The sequence below is a fragment of the Brassica napus genome, chromosome C6 (assembly GCF_020379485.1).
Source record: "Brassica napus cultivar Da-Ae chromosome C6, Da-Ae, whole genome shotgun sequence".
Lineage (NCBI taxonomy): Eukaryota > Viridiplantae > Streptophyta > Magnoliopsida > Brassicales > Brassicaceae > Brassica > Brassica napus.
In genome coordinates, this window is record NC_063449.1 from 24,506,373 (window position 1) to 24,523,657 (window position 17,285).

The window sequence follows — 17,285 nt, forward strand, 5'->3', positions numbered from 1 at the left end:
CAAACAAAATTTGTATCACAATTTTAAGATTATTTGTATTAATCAAAACATAGGGGATATCCGTAAGTATTCGTAAATATCCGCAAATATCTATTTATTTTCCGTATATATGTTTTTCCGAATATCCGTATTTTTCCGAAACAAAGAAAATCGAAAAATTAGATTTCTGCGACATACAAAACAAATCACAAATACCTTCAAAAACTCGGATATCCAATCTGTACCCAAGCCTAGTTATCCGGCCGTTGTATGAATTATTCTCGCGATCTTTCTTACTCCCGGAGTATAGTTTAGGCCTTGATTGGTAGAACATTAGTATTATCATTATGATCTACATTATCCAACCAACAATTGTCAGAAAAATATTTAGATAAGCATTTACTAAATGCAAATGCTCTCTCGTCAATGCTTTCACATAAAGCTTTTATAAGAGCATTTGCATCTATAATTTATAAAATTAAGGAAAATATATAATTAATTCATTTATTTTATTAATAATATCATAAAATTATTTTTATATTCAGAAAATAAAATTTTGATTTCTAAAATTAATTTATAATAAAAATATTTTTTTAAAAAATAGTTTTTCATGTTTAAAATATATAATTTAGTTTTATATAATTTAATTTATTTTAAATGTGAAATATTATTTTAAAATATATATATTTTAATTATAAAATTTATTTTTAAATAATATTTTTCGATATAAACATATTTTTTAAATTTTTTAAATAAAATAAATTAATTATATATCTTTTTAATTTTATATGTTAATATATTTATATATATATATATATTAGAAATAAATTCATTAAAAATAAATATATTAATATACTAATTAAAAATAGATATATTATATATTATATACTAATTTTTATAATAATTTTAAATAGCATACTCATACTGATCTACCAATCATCTTATTAAACAGTTAGCAAAAACATAAAGGTCCTGCAACATACTGCTTCTATAGCATACTGCTATTGCAAATGCTAATGCTCTGCCAATCATGGCCTTAGTTTTGGGCAAATCTCACAAAAATACTCAAAAAATGTTTTTTTACTAAAAGAACACACAGAAGAAAATAATAATAAAAATGTCATTAAAGAGATAAATGACAACTATAAATATATAAATACAATAAATAGTTTAAAAATAATAATATTAAAAAATATTTTAAAAAATATTTAATTCAACTTTTTGCTGTTTTTGCTTTTTCAAGTTTTTCGATTTTTCTTTTTTAATTTTTTTTTTATTTTGAACTCAAAAAATTCTTTTGAAACAATTTTCTAAATTATTATTTTAAATTTCAAATATTAATTATTATTATTTTTAGTCATAAAATTAGTTAATGCTATTGATATAAGTAGGGCTCGAAAAATAAACCAAACCCGAAAAACCCGAACCAACCCGATCCGATAAAAATGAATCCGAACCGATCTGAACCCCATATAAATACTGAATGGATCTTGTTTTATGGTATTTCGAGTTATGGTTATTATCCGAACCGAACCCGAACCTAAATGGATATCCGATAGAACCTAAAACATTCAAAATCCCCCCCCCCAAAAAAAAAAAAAAAAAAACTTGTACCAAACATAGTCTCAATTCTTAATTAACATGTATCCAAAATACACTAAGATGTTTTTGAACTTCTAAATTAATTATCTATTACATGAAGGTTGATGAAGGTTGATGGTTGAAGATAGCGGTTAAAATTTGAAGTTTTTAGATTTTGGTTTTGTTTTCATTGAATAATGTCTCTAATTTCATGAGAAGTTTGTTTTAGTTTTATGCTTTCATTTATTTGATTTTCTTTCTATCAATAACTATGTTTACCTTTCGTTTCATTTTGAATGATCACTTTTGATGTTCCTTTCTTATTTTTGAACTTATTTTACTTATGTTTCAGTTACAAAATATGTACAAATCATATACTTTAAAACTGAAGAACCGATTTTACTTATGTTTTGGTTACAAAGTAGGTAAAACAAATCATGTACTTTTAAACGAATAACTGATTGGGATCCAAACTCGAAAGTACATCGGTTATACCGGTTCTTTGAAGATTTACTAATCCTAATCCGAACCCGTTAGAACCCGAATTGGTCCCGAACTGAACTTTCATATAACCCGAATGGAGATGGTTTTGATAAATTCAAAAGATCGAGACCCGATTGGACAAAACCGAAACCGATTGGACCCCAAATGCCCAGACCTAGATATAAGTATTTTTTATGTTTTGGTTAAACCTATTTTTGTCATTTTGATCTTTCTATGTTATATCTATGATAAAAACCTTTTTTTTTTTTTTTAACATAGAGCGTTTTACAATAGATTTTCTTTTCTTTTTCTTGTATAGAAGACTGCATAGTGTGGTATGGTAATCGTTAATAATTGCCTGTCTTTGCTATCTTAGTAAGGTTTATCATTCTTTTTGGGTATGACAATGACACACTTATCTTGTATGATTTTAATTTTTATGGTAATCAGGTTAGAGTTTGTGTGTGGTTGTGGAGTTATTTGTTGTACACTGTTACCAAGTTAATCTGAATTGTGCATTTTCTTCTTTCTTTTGCAGATATAGAGAAGTTTTCTGCGCATGCAGATTGGGGGAGTTCTGAAGAAGTCCTTTGAAGATGGTGCAGTGAAGCGTGAGAAGTTGTTCATCACATCAAAAATTCGGTGTGTTTTCCCTTACGTCTGCTTAGCATCTAAGTCTCTAACCTATTACAACCTGACGTGACAGGTTGATCTGCAGCTTGATTATGTCGATACGTATCCGGTAAGCAACAAGTTCTTTGAACAAAAGCTAATTGTTTTATATTCCGACAGTTTCCAAGGTACATAGTTCGTGAGATATTCTTTTGTTTAACAAAGAAATACGAATTTCTCCGCTGAATATAGAGAAAACTACTCTCAACTTGATTGATCGATGCCAATTTCAAGATAGTTCATTTAAAACTTAGTAATCTTTCATAAACCAGAAAACCCAAACAGAGTTCGAAACAAAGGAAAATTCAAATAAAAAACATCCCAAAAATAAAAAAAGAGGCAGCAGCATAGATTCTCTCAATCTCTTCTTATATCACTGTTGTTTGGTTTCGACCTTCTTCTTCTGCCAGAGCCTGTCGACGCCACTGTCTGCGTCTCCCTGCAATTTAAATCAAAACGTTGATAGACAAACACAATAATCATACACTTTGTTATCTAAACAATCGTGGAAGACTAATTTAATATTTGAAATAATGACAAAGTAGATTAGATGAGAGTTATGACAGACCTGAGCACGGACAAACCCACAGAGAGCAAGGGTGGTGAACTGGCCAGTGTAGATACCATCGGCGTCAAGATGACCGATGTTAAGCTGAACAGAGGCGTGATCCTTTGATGTGATCAATCTGTTTGTCGCCGAGCTGCATATTTACAACCAAAGAAGAATTAGCTAAATTTAAATCAAAACAGTCAATAAAGAATAATAACAAAGCCGATATACCATTTCCTGGGAATGTATAGCTCAGTGACGACACCTTCTTCGTTTTGCATGATTCTTAGCTTTTAAAATCGATCTGATCCATTAAGAAACAATTTCTCATGAGAAATAATAGAACATCATTTTTTTTTAAAAGAGAAACATCTTCTCCAGCAGAGGAACATGTTTTATCAATGAAGTGAAGAATAATCTCAAGCTCCTAACAGAGAGATCATCAACATTCAACGAAAGTCTAAAGATGGCGCGTTTTAGTAGCAAAACGTAGGATGATAAATGCATAAACAGGATCAAGATCACTGCAAGGAGATTAAAGAGACTAAGATGTATTTCTAACCTGTGAGAAGAAGTAGAAGAACGTGTGGAGTGAGAGCAGTCCGGCGGCGAGGGGAAGCGAGACTACAAAAGCAATTTATAATTGCGACTTCTTAGGGTTTGCTTAGATCTAGTATAGCGAACCGAGCCAATTTGAGCCGGTATGTAAAAATGGTATGAACCGAACCGAACAGGCTAAAGGGAAACTGGTTTAACCGAACTGAATACAAGATAGTTTCGGTTTATTAGTAAACCGGATGATCGTCAAAATGGAATTAAACCGGTACAAAACCAGAAAAAGTTATGGTTTGGATTTGGATGAACTAAAAAAACAAACTGAACTGCATAACAGAGTCTCTAATTCTATAGCCAATTAGCATGTAATCATCAACTTACACTAGATTTTGAGTTCATCTGTTACAGAACATGGAACATATCAATGAAAGAAACAAGATTATATAATGCTTGGTTCCCCTTGGCGAATATTTCAGATTTTAAACAATATTTTTCAAAATTTAGTTTTGTAGACAGAAGAAGTTGTTTCACTAGCAAGCGACAAACAATGATAACTAACACATACAAATCTCGACGAAGCAAAACTGGTGTGTACAAAGTCTCTTCTTTGTTTCGTTACAATGAGGAACTCATAGTTCTCCATGTTGATCCTCTTCTCATAGACCTCTAGACAAACCTGATATTGACACACATCAATAAACAAAGGTAGGTAAGAAACCACAGAAAATAATATCAATTCAACGTGAACTTGAGTTTAAATTTTAAACAGAACTCACACAAGAATCACTTCATCAAAATCTTAACCAAAACTTGTTTTCATGTCCCGAAACTACGGTCTCCAGCATCTCCAAGCCCAGGGATGATAAACCTAATCCATATAATAAACGTATTAACGACATTGTAGTTCCATATTATTTGCTAGTTTGCTTCGAGAAATCAAGAATCCAGTGAAAGCAGGCCTGAAGAAAACTTACCCCTTTTCATTGACTTCAGGATCGATGATTCCAGCATACACATGAAGCCTGGAATGTTGCACACAGTTTCATAATCTATCCAAATGATTAAAAAACGTGTTAAAAGAGTAAATATTTCGGTATTGATACCCGGGGTACTTCTCATTAAGCTTTGATAGTGCAGGAGGTGCAGCAACCGCACAAATCTGTAATCAGGGAGATACCAGATAAAGCTTTATATCTAAAGGATAAATGTTCTATATCCAACGTTTCAGAAAACAGCTATCTGCACGCTTACCACTTTGATTTGCTGAACAGACAAACCACGTTCCTTCAACATATCCATCGCCGCAATTATCGTACCGCCTGAAATACAAACAAACTCATGTTTTGAAGCAGTAGAAAACATTTTGTATTACCATGTTATGCATTCACATTCCTATGTATCGCTTACATTTGAGACACACATCAAAACACTTAACAACAATTGTTCTACTATGGTGGTGGCTGAAATGACAAGACTTCTTTACCTGTAGCAAGCATTGGGTCCACCAGAAAAACTCTGGAATTCTTGGGAAATTCGTCAGGCAGCCTGAAGAACATGTATGTCCAAAGCTGTCATCATAAACGCTTCAGTACTAACTACATAATGATGCGAAGAAGTTCTTACTTGTTGAGATACACAGAAGGCAAGAGCGTTTTCTCGTCCCGACTTATTCCTGATAAAAAGGATAAACACAGAGACGTAAGAACCTATAACAATCCTATCGTCAGGCCAGAGATAATATAGTAAGTTTATATTTACCTAAATGATATATTTTATTTGCAGGCAAAACTGTTGATGCGTGTTCCGCAAGAGCAAGACCAGCTCTTAAAATCGGAACAACCTACGCAGAGACAAAAGCCAAGAACGAGAAATGTCCAAACTTTTTGGATTGGGGAAAAAAAAAAAACAAGAGTTTTAGGGGATAGACACAAACCGCTATAGGCTCTCTAGGATCAATGAACTCAACAGAAGCAGCACCCATCGGAGACATGATTTCTCCAACAACAGTAGGCTTTTATCATCATCACATGATAGAAAAATTAAGAAAACACACACACGGAGGGAAAATCATGATACAATTAAAAGAAGAGATGTAAAACGTTTTAGACGCACCAGCCACTCTCGAGATGCTTCATACATCAACAGTCTCCCTAGTTCACCTATTGCATTCCCTAAGATAATCATAAGAACACAAGATTTTTAATTTTATCATAAAAATGAAAATCTTCTTTTTTTAAACGCAATTTTTTAGCTGATTTTTTTTTTTGTTTTTTTTAATGATAAAGAGATTATGGACCCGTACATGTCCATCCCCTTAGACACGAGGTCCAAAACATGTTAAATCAACTCTAATTTGAATTATCAGACTTGTATGATGTGTTTCACGTATTAGTTCCAATACTAGAAGAGACCAGACCCCTCCCAACGCCAGAGGCCACAGTTTAACACAACCTAACAGCTAAAGATTGCATCTGCACAAAACACTCAAATCAAAACCTTATCTACTCACTGAAAATAGGACAAGGAGTTTGGTCGTTTCTCAGGACAGAGATCCAGTGTTTGATCAAAGGATGTGGTGGCACGAATACCTGAAAATTAAAAAAAAAAACAAAAACAAAAAAACTAAGAATCAATTCATTTACTTTCACTTTCGTAATAACTATTGATTAGTTCAGATATCAAATTTTACCAGCATCCTATTGCTTGCGTTAATGGAGCCTTCCGACGCCGCCATTTTAGCTCTAACCGGAATATTCCGCCGTGAAAGAGAAGCACCCAAAGTCTGTATGTATGTAGAATTCGAGATGAGTATCCAAAAGGAGTGAGTGAGTGAGGTTATTATATAGTGGTGGTTACCTGACCGAGGAAGGGGGAGGAGGAATTAAAGGAGAGGAGAGAGGAAGGGCTAGGGTTTACGCGGCCGCATTGATCTTGTCGGGGACCAAAACGCAGCGTTTCGGAGTAACACCGGAAAGCGTTACTAATTGAGTACCCCATTTCCCGACGATATCCGAATTCTGGTCTATCTGAGAACGACGATCCAGCAATTCAAATAGATAATAAACCGGCCCTCACAAACCTGTACCGGATTATTTTGGGGTCTTCAACTTACGATTGGGCTACATATTTTTTTTCTGGACACCCCATTGGGATTTGTTTATTATGTAACCTTTTACTCCACGCTCTATACCGGCTGGTTATCCTAGATCCGCACTGAGAATAGAATATATGGAGTGTCAGAATCAAGATCCGAATAGTAAAATTTCAGATCTATTAAAACCGAATCCAGATCCGTATATCTTGATTTTTAAATCTGGAAATCCGGATCCAGATCCGTATTTTTAAAAAGTTTATTTTTTTAATTTTACTAATAATTATATTTGATTTATTATTATTTATACATAACATTCGTTTTATAATATTATATTTTAATTTTAATATTATATACATATAAATATATCTATAAATTTCGTATAAATATTTAATTTATATATTATTTAAGCATTTATCTGAACCATACACTTGGTAGTTTGTGTCAAGTTGGAAAGATTAGAAAGCTACAATATCTTAAAAGGATTTTGGTACAGACTAATTGGTACCAAAGTATCTATTTTTGGAATTAGATTTGGAAACATCGGTATTGAAGATTTGGTTTGTGAAAAGAAAGTTCAGCCTGAAACTGCATACAAATCATATCAGAAGAAGATCAAATATGAAGTTGGACAATAACATATCATATAATCTGTTAGGCGAATAAGACTACTCCTCGGAAAGCATCGTCAACTCTCTTCTGCTGTATTTTCTTCATTGTAAAAGTATACATTTGTGTATGTACTAATTTGTTTCCTAGAAGTTCTATAATGGCTTTGTAATCATGAGAAGGTGGAGAAACCAGATGTACGAAAGCGTTAGCTGAGGTAGACTCGTATGAGCCATAATGGACGTGAAATGAGCCAATGCTATCTCACATAGTTCGATTGGATCAGTGACTAGAACACCAGTTTGGAGCAATGAACGTATGGCATTGTAAGAGTTTCAGCTTGCTGCAATGCGCATGAAGAATATAGTGTTCTGATCAGTGATCACTAAGGCGCAGCCAGTTTATATGTGATTTTTGTTTGAAAAAGGCCTCCTCAATACCCCTCAGGAAGGACCATTTGTGCATTAGATTTTTTTTGGCTTAAAATTCTGAGATTGGGTTATCCATTGCTTGTACATGCACAACTTTAAGCAACTTGTTAGTTTCAATAGTTCTCTTTTGAATATCAGAAAAACTCTCTATGTTTGGTGTTTTTAACTCTCTCTTAAGACTTTTAAATTTGAATCCCCGGGCTGATAGGTCTGAAGCAGTACTTCCACTCTGAATCCATGCAAATTCAACCACTTGGAGAAATGATGGGTGGTTGAAAGAAAAGTTAAGAATTTGAATGGTTTTGTGCCAGCTAAGGGAAGAGGGCAGGAAAAGTTTATGAGACAGGGAGAGTGATCAGAGAATTCATGAGGAAGGAAGGAACCAATGCTATTGGAAAAAATTTCAATCCATTTGTCATTAACTATAGTGTGATCCAGCTTCTTAATGATTGGAGCAGTGGGGTTTTTGTTAGTCCAAATATGATTGCAGTCTTGATATCTGAGATCCATGGCTCATAGATGTAAGAGGTGATCTCTCATGTCCAACATATCAGAAGGAGTGATAACTGTAATGAATAATTTGATTGAAGTCCCCACCGATCAATCAACTTCGATTTTTCAAGGAAGAGAGTGCTCTGAACCTCACCAATGAAAGTTGAGAAAACTCCTTGAAGGAATCGATCTATTAACATGCCTTTAAATAGCCAAGATGGTTAAAAGATTACAAATCTCCATATTTACAGGATCGTATCTCCCCTAATTCAGTTATAACAAACAAATATTTACAAAGAAAATTCTAAATCTATCAATCAAGGTTTTCCAACAGTAACTTCCTTTCGCCTCTTTGATTTGATATGTAGACGGCTGTGAACATGAAACGATGATCTCCTGGTATAGTGACGTTACAAGTGATAGCTTGCCGAGATTGATGCATCACCTGGACATTGACTGTATCCTTCCTGATTATGATGATTCTTCTGTCATTATCAGTGTTATGATTTGAGGTAAATTTCCATCCCGGAAAAATATGCTGCATAATAGTATATATATTTGGTTCTTTTATATAAGACTCCAAAATAGCACCCAGTACTGGCTTATTAGAAGATAGCCAGTTTGGAAAAGGGTGATGCTTGTCCTGCTCTTTGTGGACATTCCAAAAAAATAGGTTCGAAGCCATTATTGGGAGACGGGTGGGACCAGTGGCGGATCTAGAAAACTTTTTAGTCGGAGGCACATTATTATAAATGTAGTATATAATTTAAATATTAAATTTATGTTAAATTTTAAATATAATGATATATAATAGTCACATAATAATCAAAATTTATTTTAAAATATTATATTATATTTTTGTCAATCATCCTTTTTGTCCATAAGAAACTACTTAGATTGTTTATAAAAAAATCTAATACACACTAGTATAAAATTAAATAAAGTTTTGAAATAGTTTCAAAGACAAGAGAAAAAAAAATGTTTTATAAGATGCATACAAAAAACAGGTTACGTATAAATGGTGTTTTTAATACCATAGGCTAGCCATAGTCTAGCGATTAGCGAAACATAAAATGGTCCAAAATAAATGTTATATTAATATATAACTAAAAATGGAGAAATAAAAAAACCGAGCTTGGAGAAGCGAACCCGTCACTCTTTCATTGGCTGTGCACAATGAATACCACTGGTCTAGTAGAAGAACTTATAGTACTCATACACACGAACTTTATATAATCAGTCGGGGGCACGTGACCCCGTACCCACCAACGTGGTCCGCCCCTGGGTGGGACCTTCTTCTGAGGAGTGGGTGAGGAAACTGAAGGTAATGAAAGGGAGAATTTTTGATAGACGAAAGGTTTGGAAAGTGAAGAAGAGTTTATAATTTGAAAGGGTTCAAAAGAGGTCTGATTTTTTGGAACTTGGGAAGGTTTGGTTGATAACGAGACGGAAGGTGGGGTAGGGTTGGACGGGCTTGGTGGTTTTATTTGTGGAGTGAAGGCAGGGAGGAGGAGAAAGAGTTTAAAGACATATGAGAATTTTGGGGAATGGTGGAATTTAGAATGGCAAATTTATTATATACGTGAATGATTGGTCTTTTTCTGAAAACAGCTGGTAGAGCCTGTACATAATCCACAACAGCTGGAGGACTTGCAATATCCATATCTTGATTAGTCGCCGGTAATCAATAGCCAATTTGACAAAACACGCGACAAGGACACAATAAAAAGCTGCGACTTGCTCTCGCATGAGCATATTGGAGATCACTGCAACTGTGAGACAAACAGTGCCAACAGTCAAGTTGTCTGTACTGTTAAATATAATTTCAACTTGATTGTACATTTGCTCGGTCCGCACTCCACATGTTCTTCGGACAAACTTCATTCTCCTTCACAGTCATTGTTTAGCATATAAGTGTTTTAGTCTATGCATTTTTCCTTTTATTCTTTTGTGGTAGTTTTAATTTTTTTTCATGCTAAAAGTTTACCTTTGGTAAGAAGGCAAGAGCATGGCAGCAATGAATTATCATCCAGTCTCTAAGCAATTAAGTAATGAAAAAAATAGAAAAAGTAAGTAAGAGAAAGTGAATAATAGGAAAGAGATAAAGAATCGTTGTTGGTAGAAAGATAAGAAACTCTCTCCACTATGTGTCAATTAATAAGTGGTCTAACACTATTTTTATTTAATTGTTATTTACTTAATTTAATTATCTTATTATTAGCGCATTCCCAACGGAAAAAACTCAAAATGGATATCAAATGTAAAAATATTATTATTTAAATATATTTTGATTAGATAATTAAATTTTAATAATTGTTAGAAAAGAAAACCACTAACATGTTAATTTTGCACATTTGCACGGGGTCATTTGTTTTTCTTTTAAAAATTAGGGTCTTATTTGATAGGGCCCTAATTTTCAGAGTTACTGCAATATAGCTAAAGTTTTGGGATTTTTTTTTAATTTAGCACAAGGTCTTAGCACTATTTGGGCCGGGCCTGCTTTCTTGTCAACATGAAATACTAATTATCCATAGTTTCTGTGCATTGTTGGTCCAAAATGACATACCAGGAACTTTGTGCTATTGGGAACGAATTGAAGGACGCCATTGACGCAAACCGAGAGAGAGATGATGGAGAGATATAGTATTTTGTGTATCGTATGGCTTCTAAACCAAAACCGGTCTATTTTAACCAGAATTGCAAGTCAGCCCAACATTATTGCTAAACTTGTTTCTTTGCGTTTACATTTTCTCTTGCATTTCCATATTACAGTTTGCTAGATGTATTAACTTTTTTCATTAGATGTATTAACTTAATACAAATGCAGTAATGCACACGTAAAGAATTAATCATGGATTAAATGATAAAGCCTTGCAAAAAAGATTACGCACAGCAGCACAGCTAAAGAATTATGAACGGATCTACCGAAAAACACCCTAAAACTAGAGGATTAATAAAGAATAGAGTTGTTTGACCCAAAAAAAAAAAAAAAAGAATAGAGGTGAATGAAAGAAACAGAGGATGCCTAAAACCTAGACTAAAAGGCAGTATGTCCTCGGTCGCAGCCGGCACAGCTAGCATCGTAATCGTTTCTTCGATCAGATTTGGTGTTGATGCATCAGCATACGAGAGCCACGAGCAAGATGAAACCCCAAACAAATGCAAATGATTTCGCCAACCTCAAGAATTTCTCCATTTCTTGTATTTCATATAATAATAATTCATCTCCTTGTCATCATCATATCAAACTTGAAAATTGTATTGTAATAAGAAAATATCTTAGATACTCATAGAGAGGGCATGAAAGGGTTATATACAGAGAGGAGAGGAGAGGAGAGGAATCAAAAACCAACAAGATTGAGAGTATAAATGACCTGTGGTTCTTTTGTTTTTTAAATGATCTGTGGGCATGTGGGACTTTTTATGTGATTGACTTTTTGCCTTTCTTTTTCTGCCGGATCGAATAGTTTTGTTGGTTGAGTTTATATATTTTACAATTTACACCATCAGTTTTCATAACACACGGTCCTTATAATTCTATTTGTCACAAATAGAATAAGGACCCTGCATATGAATCTCTGTTGGCCCAAATGAAAAATAAAATTGGTATAGCCTAGTTTACAAAGTGACAAGTTCATGCATGGTTCCACAATGAAACAAACGAAATCAGCATCGGTATGGACGTATGGTTAAATAACTTGAACAAACAATCAGATTTTGTAGTACATAAAAATATCAATACATTTTAAAGGAAAATATATGTTCTGTGACCTGGAAGGTTATGACTTATGCGAAGCATTTGTAATCCACGGTTGGTTGAGTACTGAAATGTAGGCTTGTGCGCTAAGAATACAACATGCAATGCGCATCTAGACTATGTGTATGGCGCACAGCATGGCATGGCCGGTCATAGGCCACTGAAGCATTAGCCTGTATCCCCCAATTTTTTTGAAAAAAAATGTAGATATAGGATCTTCAAATATGTAAAAGAATTTTTTTGTTAAATTTTTTACAAATGTAGATATAGATCTTATCCCATGCATGGCCGGTCATAGGCCACTGAAGCATTAGCTATATATTCCCATGCGACTTTGTTCTTCCTCACCCGAATCTGTTTACATGTTTTCGAAGCAGAGATCCTAAAACTTATCATGCTTGTGTGTCAAAAGGGAAAGATCATCCCCCTCAGCTCATGAAAACTTCAGCCAGTAATACAATTGTAGAGGTCACCATATGCAATCGTTTACTCATGTGGCAAAACTTCCAGTTCCCATTTGCATTGGCATCACAGACCATGGGCTCCCGACATATTCCCAAATAATGAGTTCTCAAGCTGTCAGCGACATAACTCATCCTTCCAATCCAAAGCCAGTCATCTGACCACAACAAAAACATTAGTTCCACTTCCACTTTTGAACATGTCTATTGACTCACATTGGATATATTATGGACTGGTTTCGTATTGTTTAAATTTTTAATTATATATCTTTATTTAAAATTAAATCCATAATAAACTTTATTTTATAGTGACGACTATATCCGTAATACTTTAAATGGGTAAATTGAAATTAAGCCCTTTAGAAAACTTGAAAACCAAGGAAAGGCACTGGCTAAACCCAAAAACACACTTTCCTTTGTCCGTAACATAAAAGGTACATCTATCTAGGGTTTAAGGCTCTGTAATCTCCGCCAGCCATGAAAAAACTGAAGCAGCTCGTATCAATGGAGAACCTAACCATCTCAACATCCAGCACACCTTCTTCAATCCAAGTTGATCTCATTACCGAAATATTCTCGAGACTGCCGTCAAAGTCTGTAGCTAGGTTTCGTTGTCTAGAAATCATGGGCATTGTAGGAGATGGATTACATCCTTCCACAAGGCCCACCGAATAACAGGCTCTAATCCAGCAAGTTGAATTAGTTTAGTCGGTTCGGCGGCTAAAGACGTCAGCTCGACCTTAGAGTACTTTTAGCCAGTCGAGTAAGCCAACCCGAAGTACCCGGTTTGGAGGGAACTTTGCCCAGGTCCGTATACTCGGCCTCTCGTATCAAGGTCCAAAGATGTATGAAATTAGGGCATCAAAGACAGGAGACTTATAAAAGGGGGAGAGGAAGCAACAAGAAAAAAGACTTTTGGATTTTACACACTAAGCGGCTAGATCTAGGGTTTTAGCGATCTCTTTGATCTTGTTGCTCTCTCACTTTCCTGTCACTCTTGTAACCCTTCAGTTCGAATCTAATAAAACGTCTTTAGTCATCCCATTTCTGACTTCTTTCACTCTAGTCGACTGAATCCCGTTCAAACAATTGGCGCCCACCTTCGGGCTGACTAAAGTAACGTTCTAGATCTACATGGTTCAAGACGACGCCACCTTCGGCGCTCCGGGCGGAGAACCAACCCCTACGCCCGAAGCCGCGCCACCCATCACCGCAGATTTCATGAGCTCTATCATGGCTCGACTCGCTCATCAAGACGAAGTCCAAAAGACGACCAACGACCAATTAGCTGCTTTGGTCGCGGCACTCACAGCTCCCGATGGCCAAATGATCCGTCCCCAGTAGATACGCCGTCGCCTCTTTAACACCAACCCAACGACGACCGGAGGCGACCACGTCTCAGACGACTCGGAGCCTAATGAAACCCTTCTCGCCGATACCCCCTCAGTAGGCTCCGATCTCGCAACCATACGCGAGATCGCCGAGCTCAAACTCAGCTTCCAACAATTGAGCGAGAAGATCCATCAGGTAACCAGCGCAGCCCCGCAAATCGAGAGCATGCTCGCCGCAACATCGCACACCTCTTTCACTAGCGCGTTGACTAGTGTACAACTCGGAAAGATAGAGAAGCTGTGCCTACCCGAGTATAAACCCGGCAGAGACCCGGTGGAACACATGACAGCTTTCAATATCGCGATGGCGCGGGATCGACTCTCCGATGAAGAAAGGGACGCAGGCTACTGCCAACTGTTCGTCGAAACTCTCAACGAGCAAGCCCTAACCTGGTTCTCCCAGTTAGAGGAAAACTTTATCGGAAGCTTCCGTGACTTGTCAGCAGCTTTCCTCAAGACTTACATTATGTTCACCAAGCGCAGCGCTACCGCCTCTAGCTTGTGGAACCTTAACCAAACCAAAGACCAGAGCCTCCGCGACTACATGGAGAAGTTCAAAGCCGTAGTCTCGAGGATTGAAATCCCAGACGGTATTGCCATCGACGCCCTGCGGAACATATTGTGGATTCGTTCTAAATTCTGAGAGGATTTATACCAAAACCCAACTATGTCACTCCAGGATGCTATCGCGCGCTCTGATAATTTCATCCGAATGGAAGAAGATACTAATGCCATTCTCAGCAAGATGAACGTACCCAAAGCTCCAGCGGCTAAAAACGCCAACACGCGACATGAACCGCGCCAGCATGCCCCAATCGACAAAAACGAGCGCAAAGACAGATACATGTATGTCGTCAATGAGAACAACGTGCCGGTTTCAACTCTCGTGGTCCGCGGAGAAGGTTGGAACAAGTGGGTAAGGGAGCTCGATTTGTCCGATAAACCAGTCGACGCCGTTTGCTCGACCCAGACTACAACAGCAGCAGGTTCATCGGCATGACCTTCCAGAACCGTCGATCTCACCAAACACTGCAAATATCACAACGTCAAACGGCACGATACGACAGAGAGCAAGTCACTATATGCGCACTACCTCTCATCCCTAGCAAGTGGCGACTTCAAGTTCGAACCCCTAAAGGCTAAGCCGAAGAACATCAAGAGCTGGAGCAAGAATAAAGAAAGGAGAGCCCATCGCAAAGCTACCGGCAAAGGTCGACATAGCGAAACTCAACAACGAGACGAGGAGGAGAATGCTCCGAAGCGTAACGCCGAGGGAGACTCCTCAGCCGACGAAGAGCAACCAGCTAACCGCAGGTGCATTGAGGTTATACTCTCTCAGCAAACCTTGTCGTCGGACGATGAGAACGATGACACACCTGTACTCGAAGATTTGAGAGATGTTCTGAAACGAAAGTTCGAATCCGAAGAGAGCAACAGCTCCACACATAATGATCTCCGAACAACGTTGGATGCACGGAAGTCCTGGCGTATCTCAACAGGTGACCTCGATCCCAAAGAGCACTCAAACGGTGACCTTGGAGATAAACTCAATGCAGGAGCATGCGACCTTTGCATCCGTCTCAATCGTTCGAAATCCACTGACCTCCGAAGGCGTTTGGTGCAAACTAATACGTCAAGCAACGACACTCCATCGTAAAAAAAACGACAGCATCGTACCAACCGATTTACGCGCCTTCTTAAACTCCAAGCAAGTAAAAATGCGACAGCAACTAAATGTCATCATGGGCGGTTCTCCTCCTTGCGGCAACTCTGTTCGCTCCGTCAAGGATTACCGTCGACAGGTCGCGACTTCGCAGAGGTGGCCGACTAGGCCGCCAAGTCACCCTCCGATAACTTTTTCACCAGATGACGCTGAGGGGATTCACGTACCCCACAACGACCATCTTCTTGTCATCCTTGGAATTGGGGAGTACGACGTCACCAAGGTCCTCGTTGATACATGAAGCTCCGTCGACCTCATCTTCTGAGGAACTCTGCAGAAGATGGGAGTCGATCTTGATGACATAAAACCGTCCTCCAGAACATTAACCGGCTTCAACGGATCCTCCGAAACAATACTGGGAGCAATCCACCTTCCGGTACGCGCATGTGGAGTCAGTCAAACTGTCAAGTTTGCCGTTGTAAGCACGAAGGCCCCTTACCACGCTATACTTGGAACCCCCTGGATACACTCAATGCAGGCTATTCCATCTACTTATCACCAGTGTGTCAAGTTCCCCGGTACAGACGAAAAAATCAAAACATTGCGAGGGGATCAAAAAAGCCGCTAGGGAACTCCTAGTCGCCACAGTCAAACTCCAACGATCATCTCTATCGGTTAACTCCGTTTCTCCTCCAACCTATAAAGTCTGCTCCCAGGAAGGCGAAGTTCTCGAGTTACCTATTGACGATACCGATCCAAGCCGGACCGCTAGGATTGGTGCGTATCTGTCTGAAGATATGCAGCAGTCAGTTCTCAACTTTCTCAAGACAAATGTGTCCACATTCGCGTGGTCCATGTCAGACATGAAAGGAATTGATCCGGCTATAACAACTCACAAACTAAACGTCGACCAGACATTCAAGCCTATCCGGCGGAAACGACGTAAGCTCGGTCCCGACAGGTCAAAAGCTGTAAACGAAGAGGTCGACCGGTTACTCGGTGCTGGCTCAATTGCTGAGGTGCGCTACCCTAAGTGATTAGCAAATACAGTAGTCCTTAAGAAGAAGAACGGGAAGTGGCGCGTCTGCGTCGACTTCACTGACTTAAATAAAGCCTGCCCAAAGGACAGCTATCCTCTTCTCAACATCGACCATTTAGTCGAGTCCACGGCTGGAAATGAGATGCTCACCTTCATGGACGCTTTCTCTGGGTACAACCAAATCATGATGCACCCCGACGATCGCGAAAAGACGGCCTTTATCACAGATAGAGGAACCTACTGCTATAAGGTCATGCCATTCGGCTTGAAGAACGCAGGAGCAACCTACCAACGGCTTATGAACAAAATGTTTGCAGACAAGCTGGGCGTCACCATGGAAGTATACATCGATGATATGCTTGTCAAGTCGCTACACGCCGCTGATCACCTCCCTCATTTGCAAGATTGCTTCGAAACTCTCAACAAATAAGTCATGAAACTGAACCCAGCAAAGAGCACGTTCGGGGTTTCCTCAGGCGAGTTCCTTGGGTACATAGTCACGCAGCGGGGGATCGAAGTCAACCCGAAGCA

The 17,285-nt window shown here is 37.7% G+C and overlaps 3 protein-coding genes and 1 long non-coding RNA gene across 4 annotated transcripts; 2 read left to right on the top strand and 2 right to left on the bottom strand.

The window, feature by feature from the left end:
* Positions 1–2,413: 2,413 nt before the first annotated feature.
* Positions 2,414–3,051, top strand: LOC125588989. Its single transcript, XR_007325184.1, has 2 exons — positions 2,414–2,685; positions 2,750–3,051. It is a non-coding gene; the product is annotated as an uncharacterized LOC125588989 (long non-coding RNA).
* Positions 2,954–4,002, bottom strand: LOC106411212 (40S ribosomal protein S21-2). Its single transcript, XM_013851921.3, has 4 exons — positions 3,828–4,002; positions 3,497–3,569; positions 3,284–3,416; positions 2,954–3,154 (listed from the first exon to the last, which is right to left on the bottom strand). The coding sequence occupies exons 2-4, from the start codon at positions 3,544–3,546 to the stop codon at positions 3,089–3,091; spliced, it is 249 nt and encodes an 82-aa protein (XP_013707375.1). The 5' UTR covers positions 3,547–3,569; positions 3,828–4,002; the 3' UTR covers positions 2,954–3,088.
* Positions 4,003–4,241: 239 nt separating this feature from the next.
* LOC106407174 (uracil phosphoribosyltransferase, chloroplastic) lies at positions 4,242–6,987 on the bottom strand. Its single transcript, XM_048761055.1, has 13 exons — positions 6,677–6,987; positions 6,510–6,602; positions 6,330–6,408; positions 5,933–5,991; positions 5,754–5,831; positions 5,579–5,660; positions 5,444–5,492; positions 5,304–5,365; positions 5,072–5,139; positions 4,924–4,979; positions 4,795–4,842; positions 4,597–4,688; positions 4,242–4,496 (listed from the first exon to the last, which is right to left on the bottom strand). The coding sequence occupies exons 1-12, from the start codon at positions 6,815–6,817 to the stop codon at positions 4,637–4,639; spliced, it is 867 nt and encodes a 288-aa protein (XP_048617012.1). The 5' UTR covers positions 6,818–6,987; the 3' UTR covers positions 4,242–4,496; positions 4,597–4,636.
* A 9,068-nt stretch (positions 6,988–16,055) lies between these two features.
* Positions 16,056–17,184, top strand: LOC125588422. Its single transcript, XM_048759758.1, has 3 exons — positions 16,056–16,183; positions 16,254–16,734; positions 16,840–17,184. Exons 1-3 carry the CDS (start codon positions 16,056–16,058, stop codon positions 17,182–17,184), a joined length of 954 nt encoding a protein of 317 aa, XP_048615715.1.
* Positions 17,185–17,285: the final 101 nt, after the last annotated feature.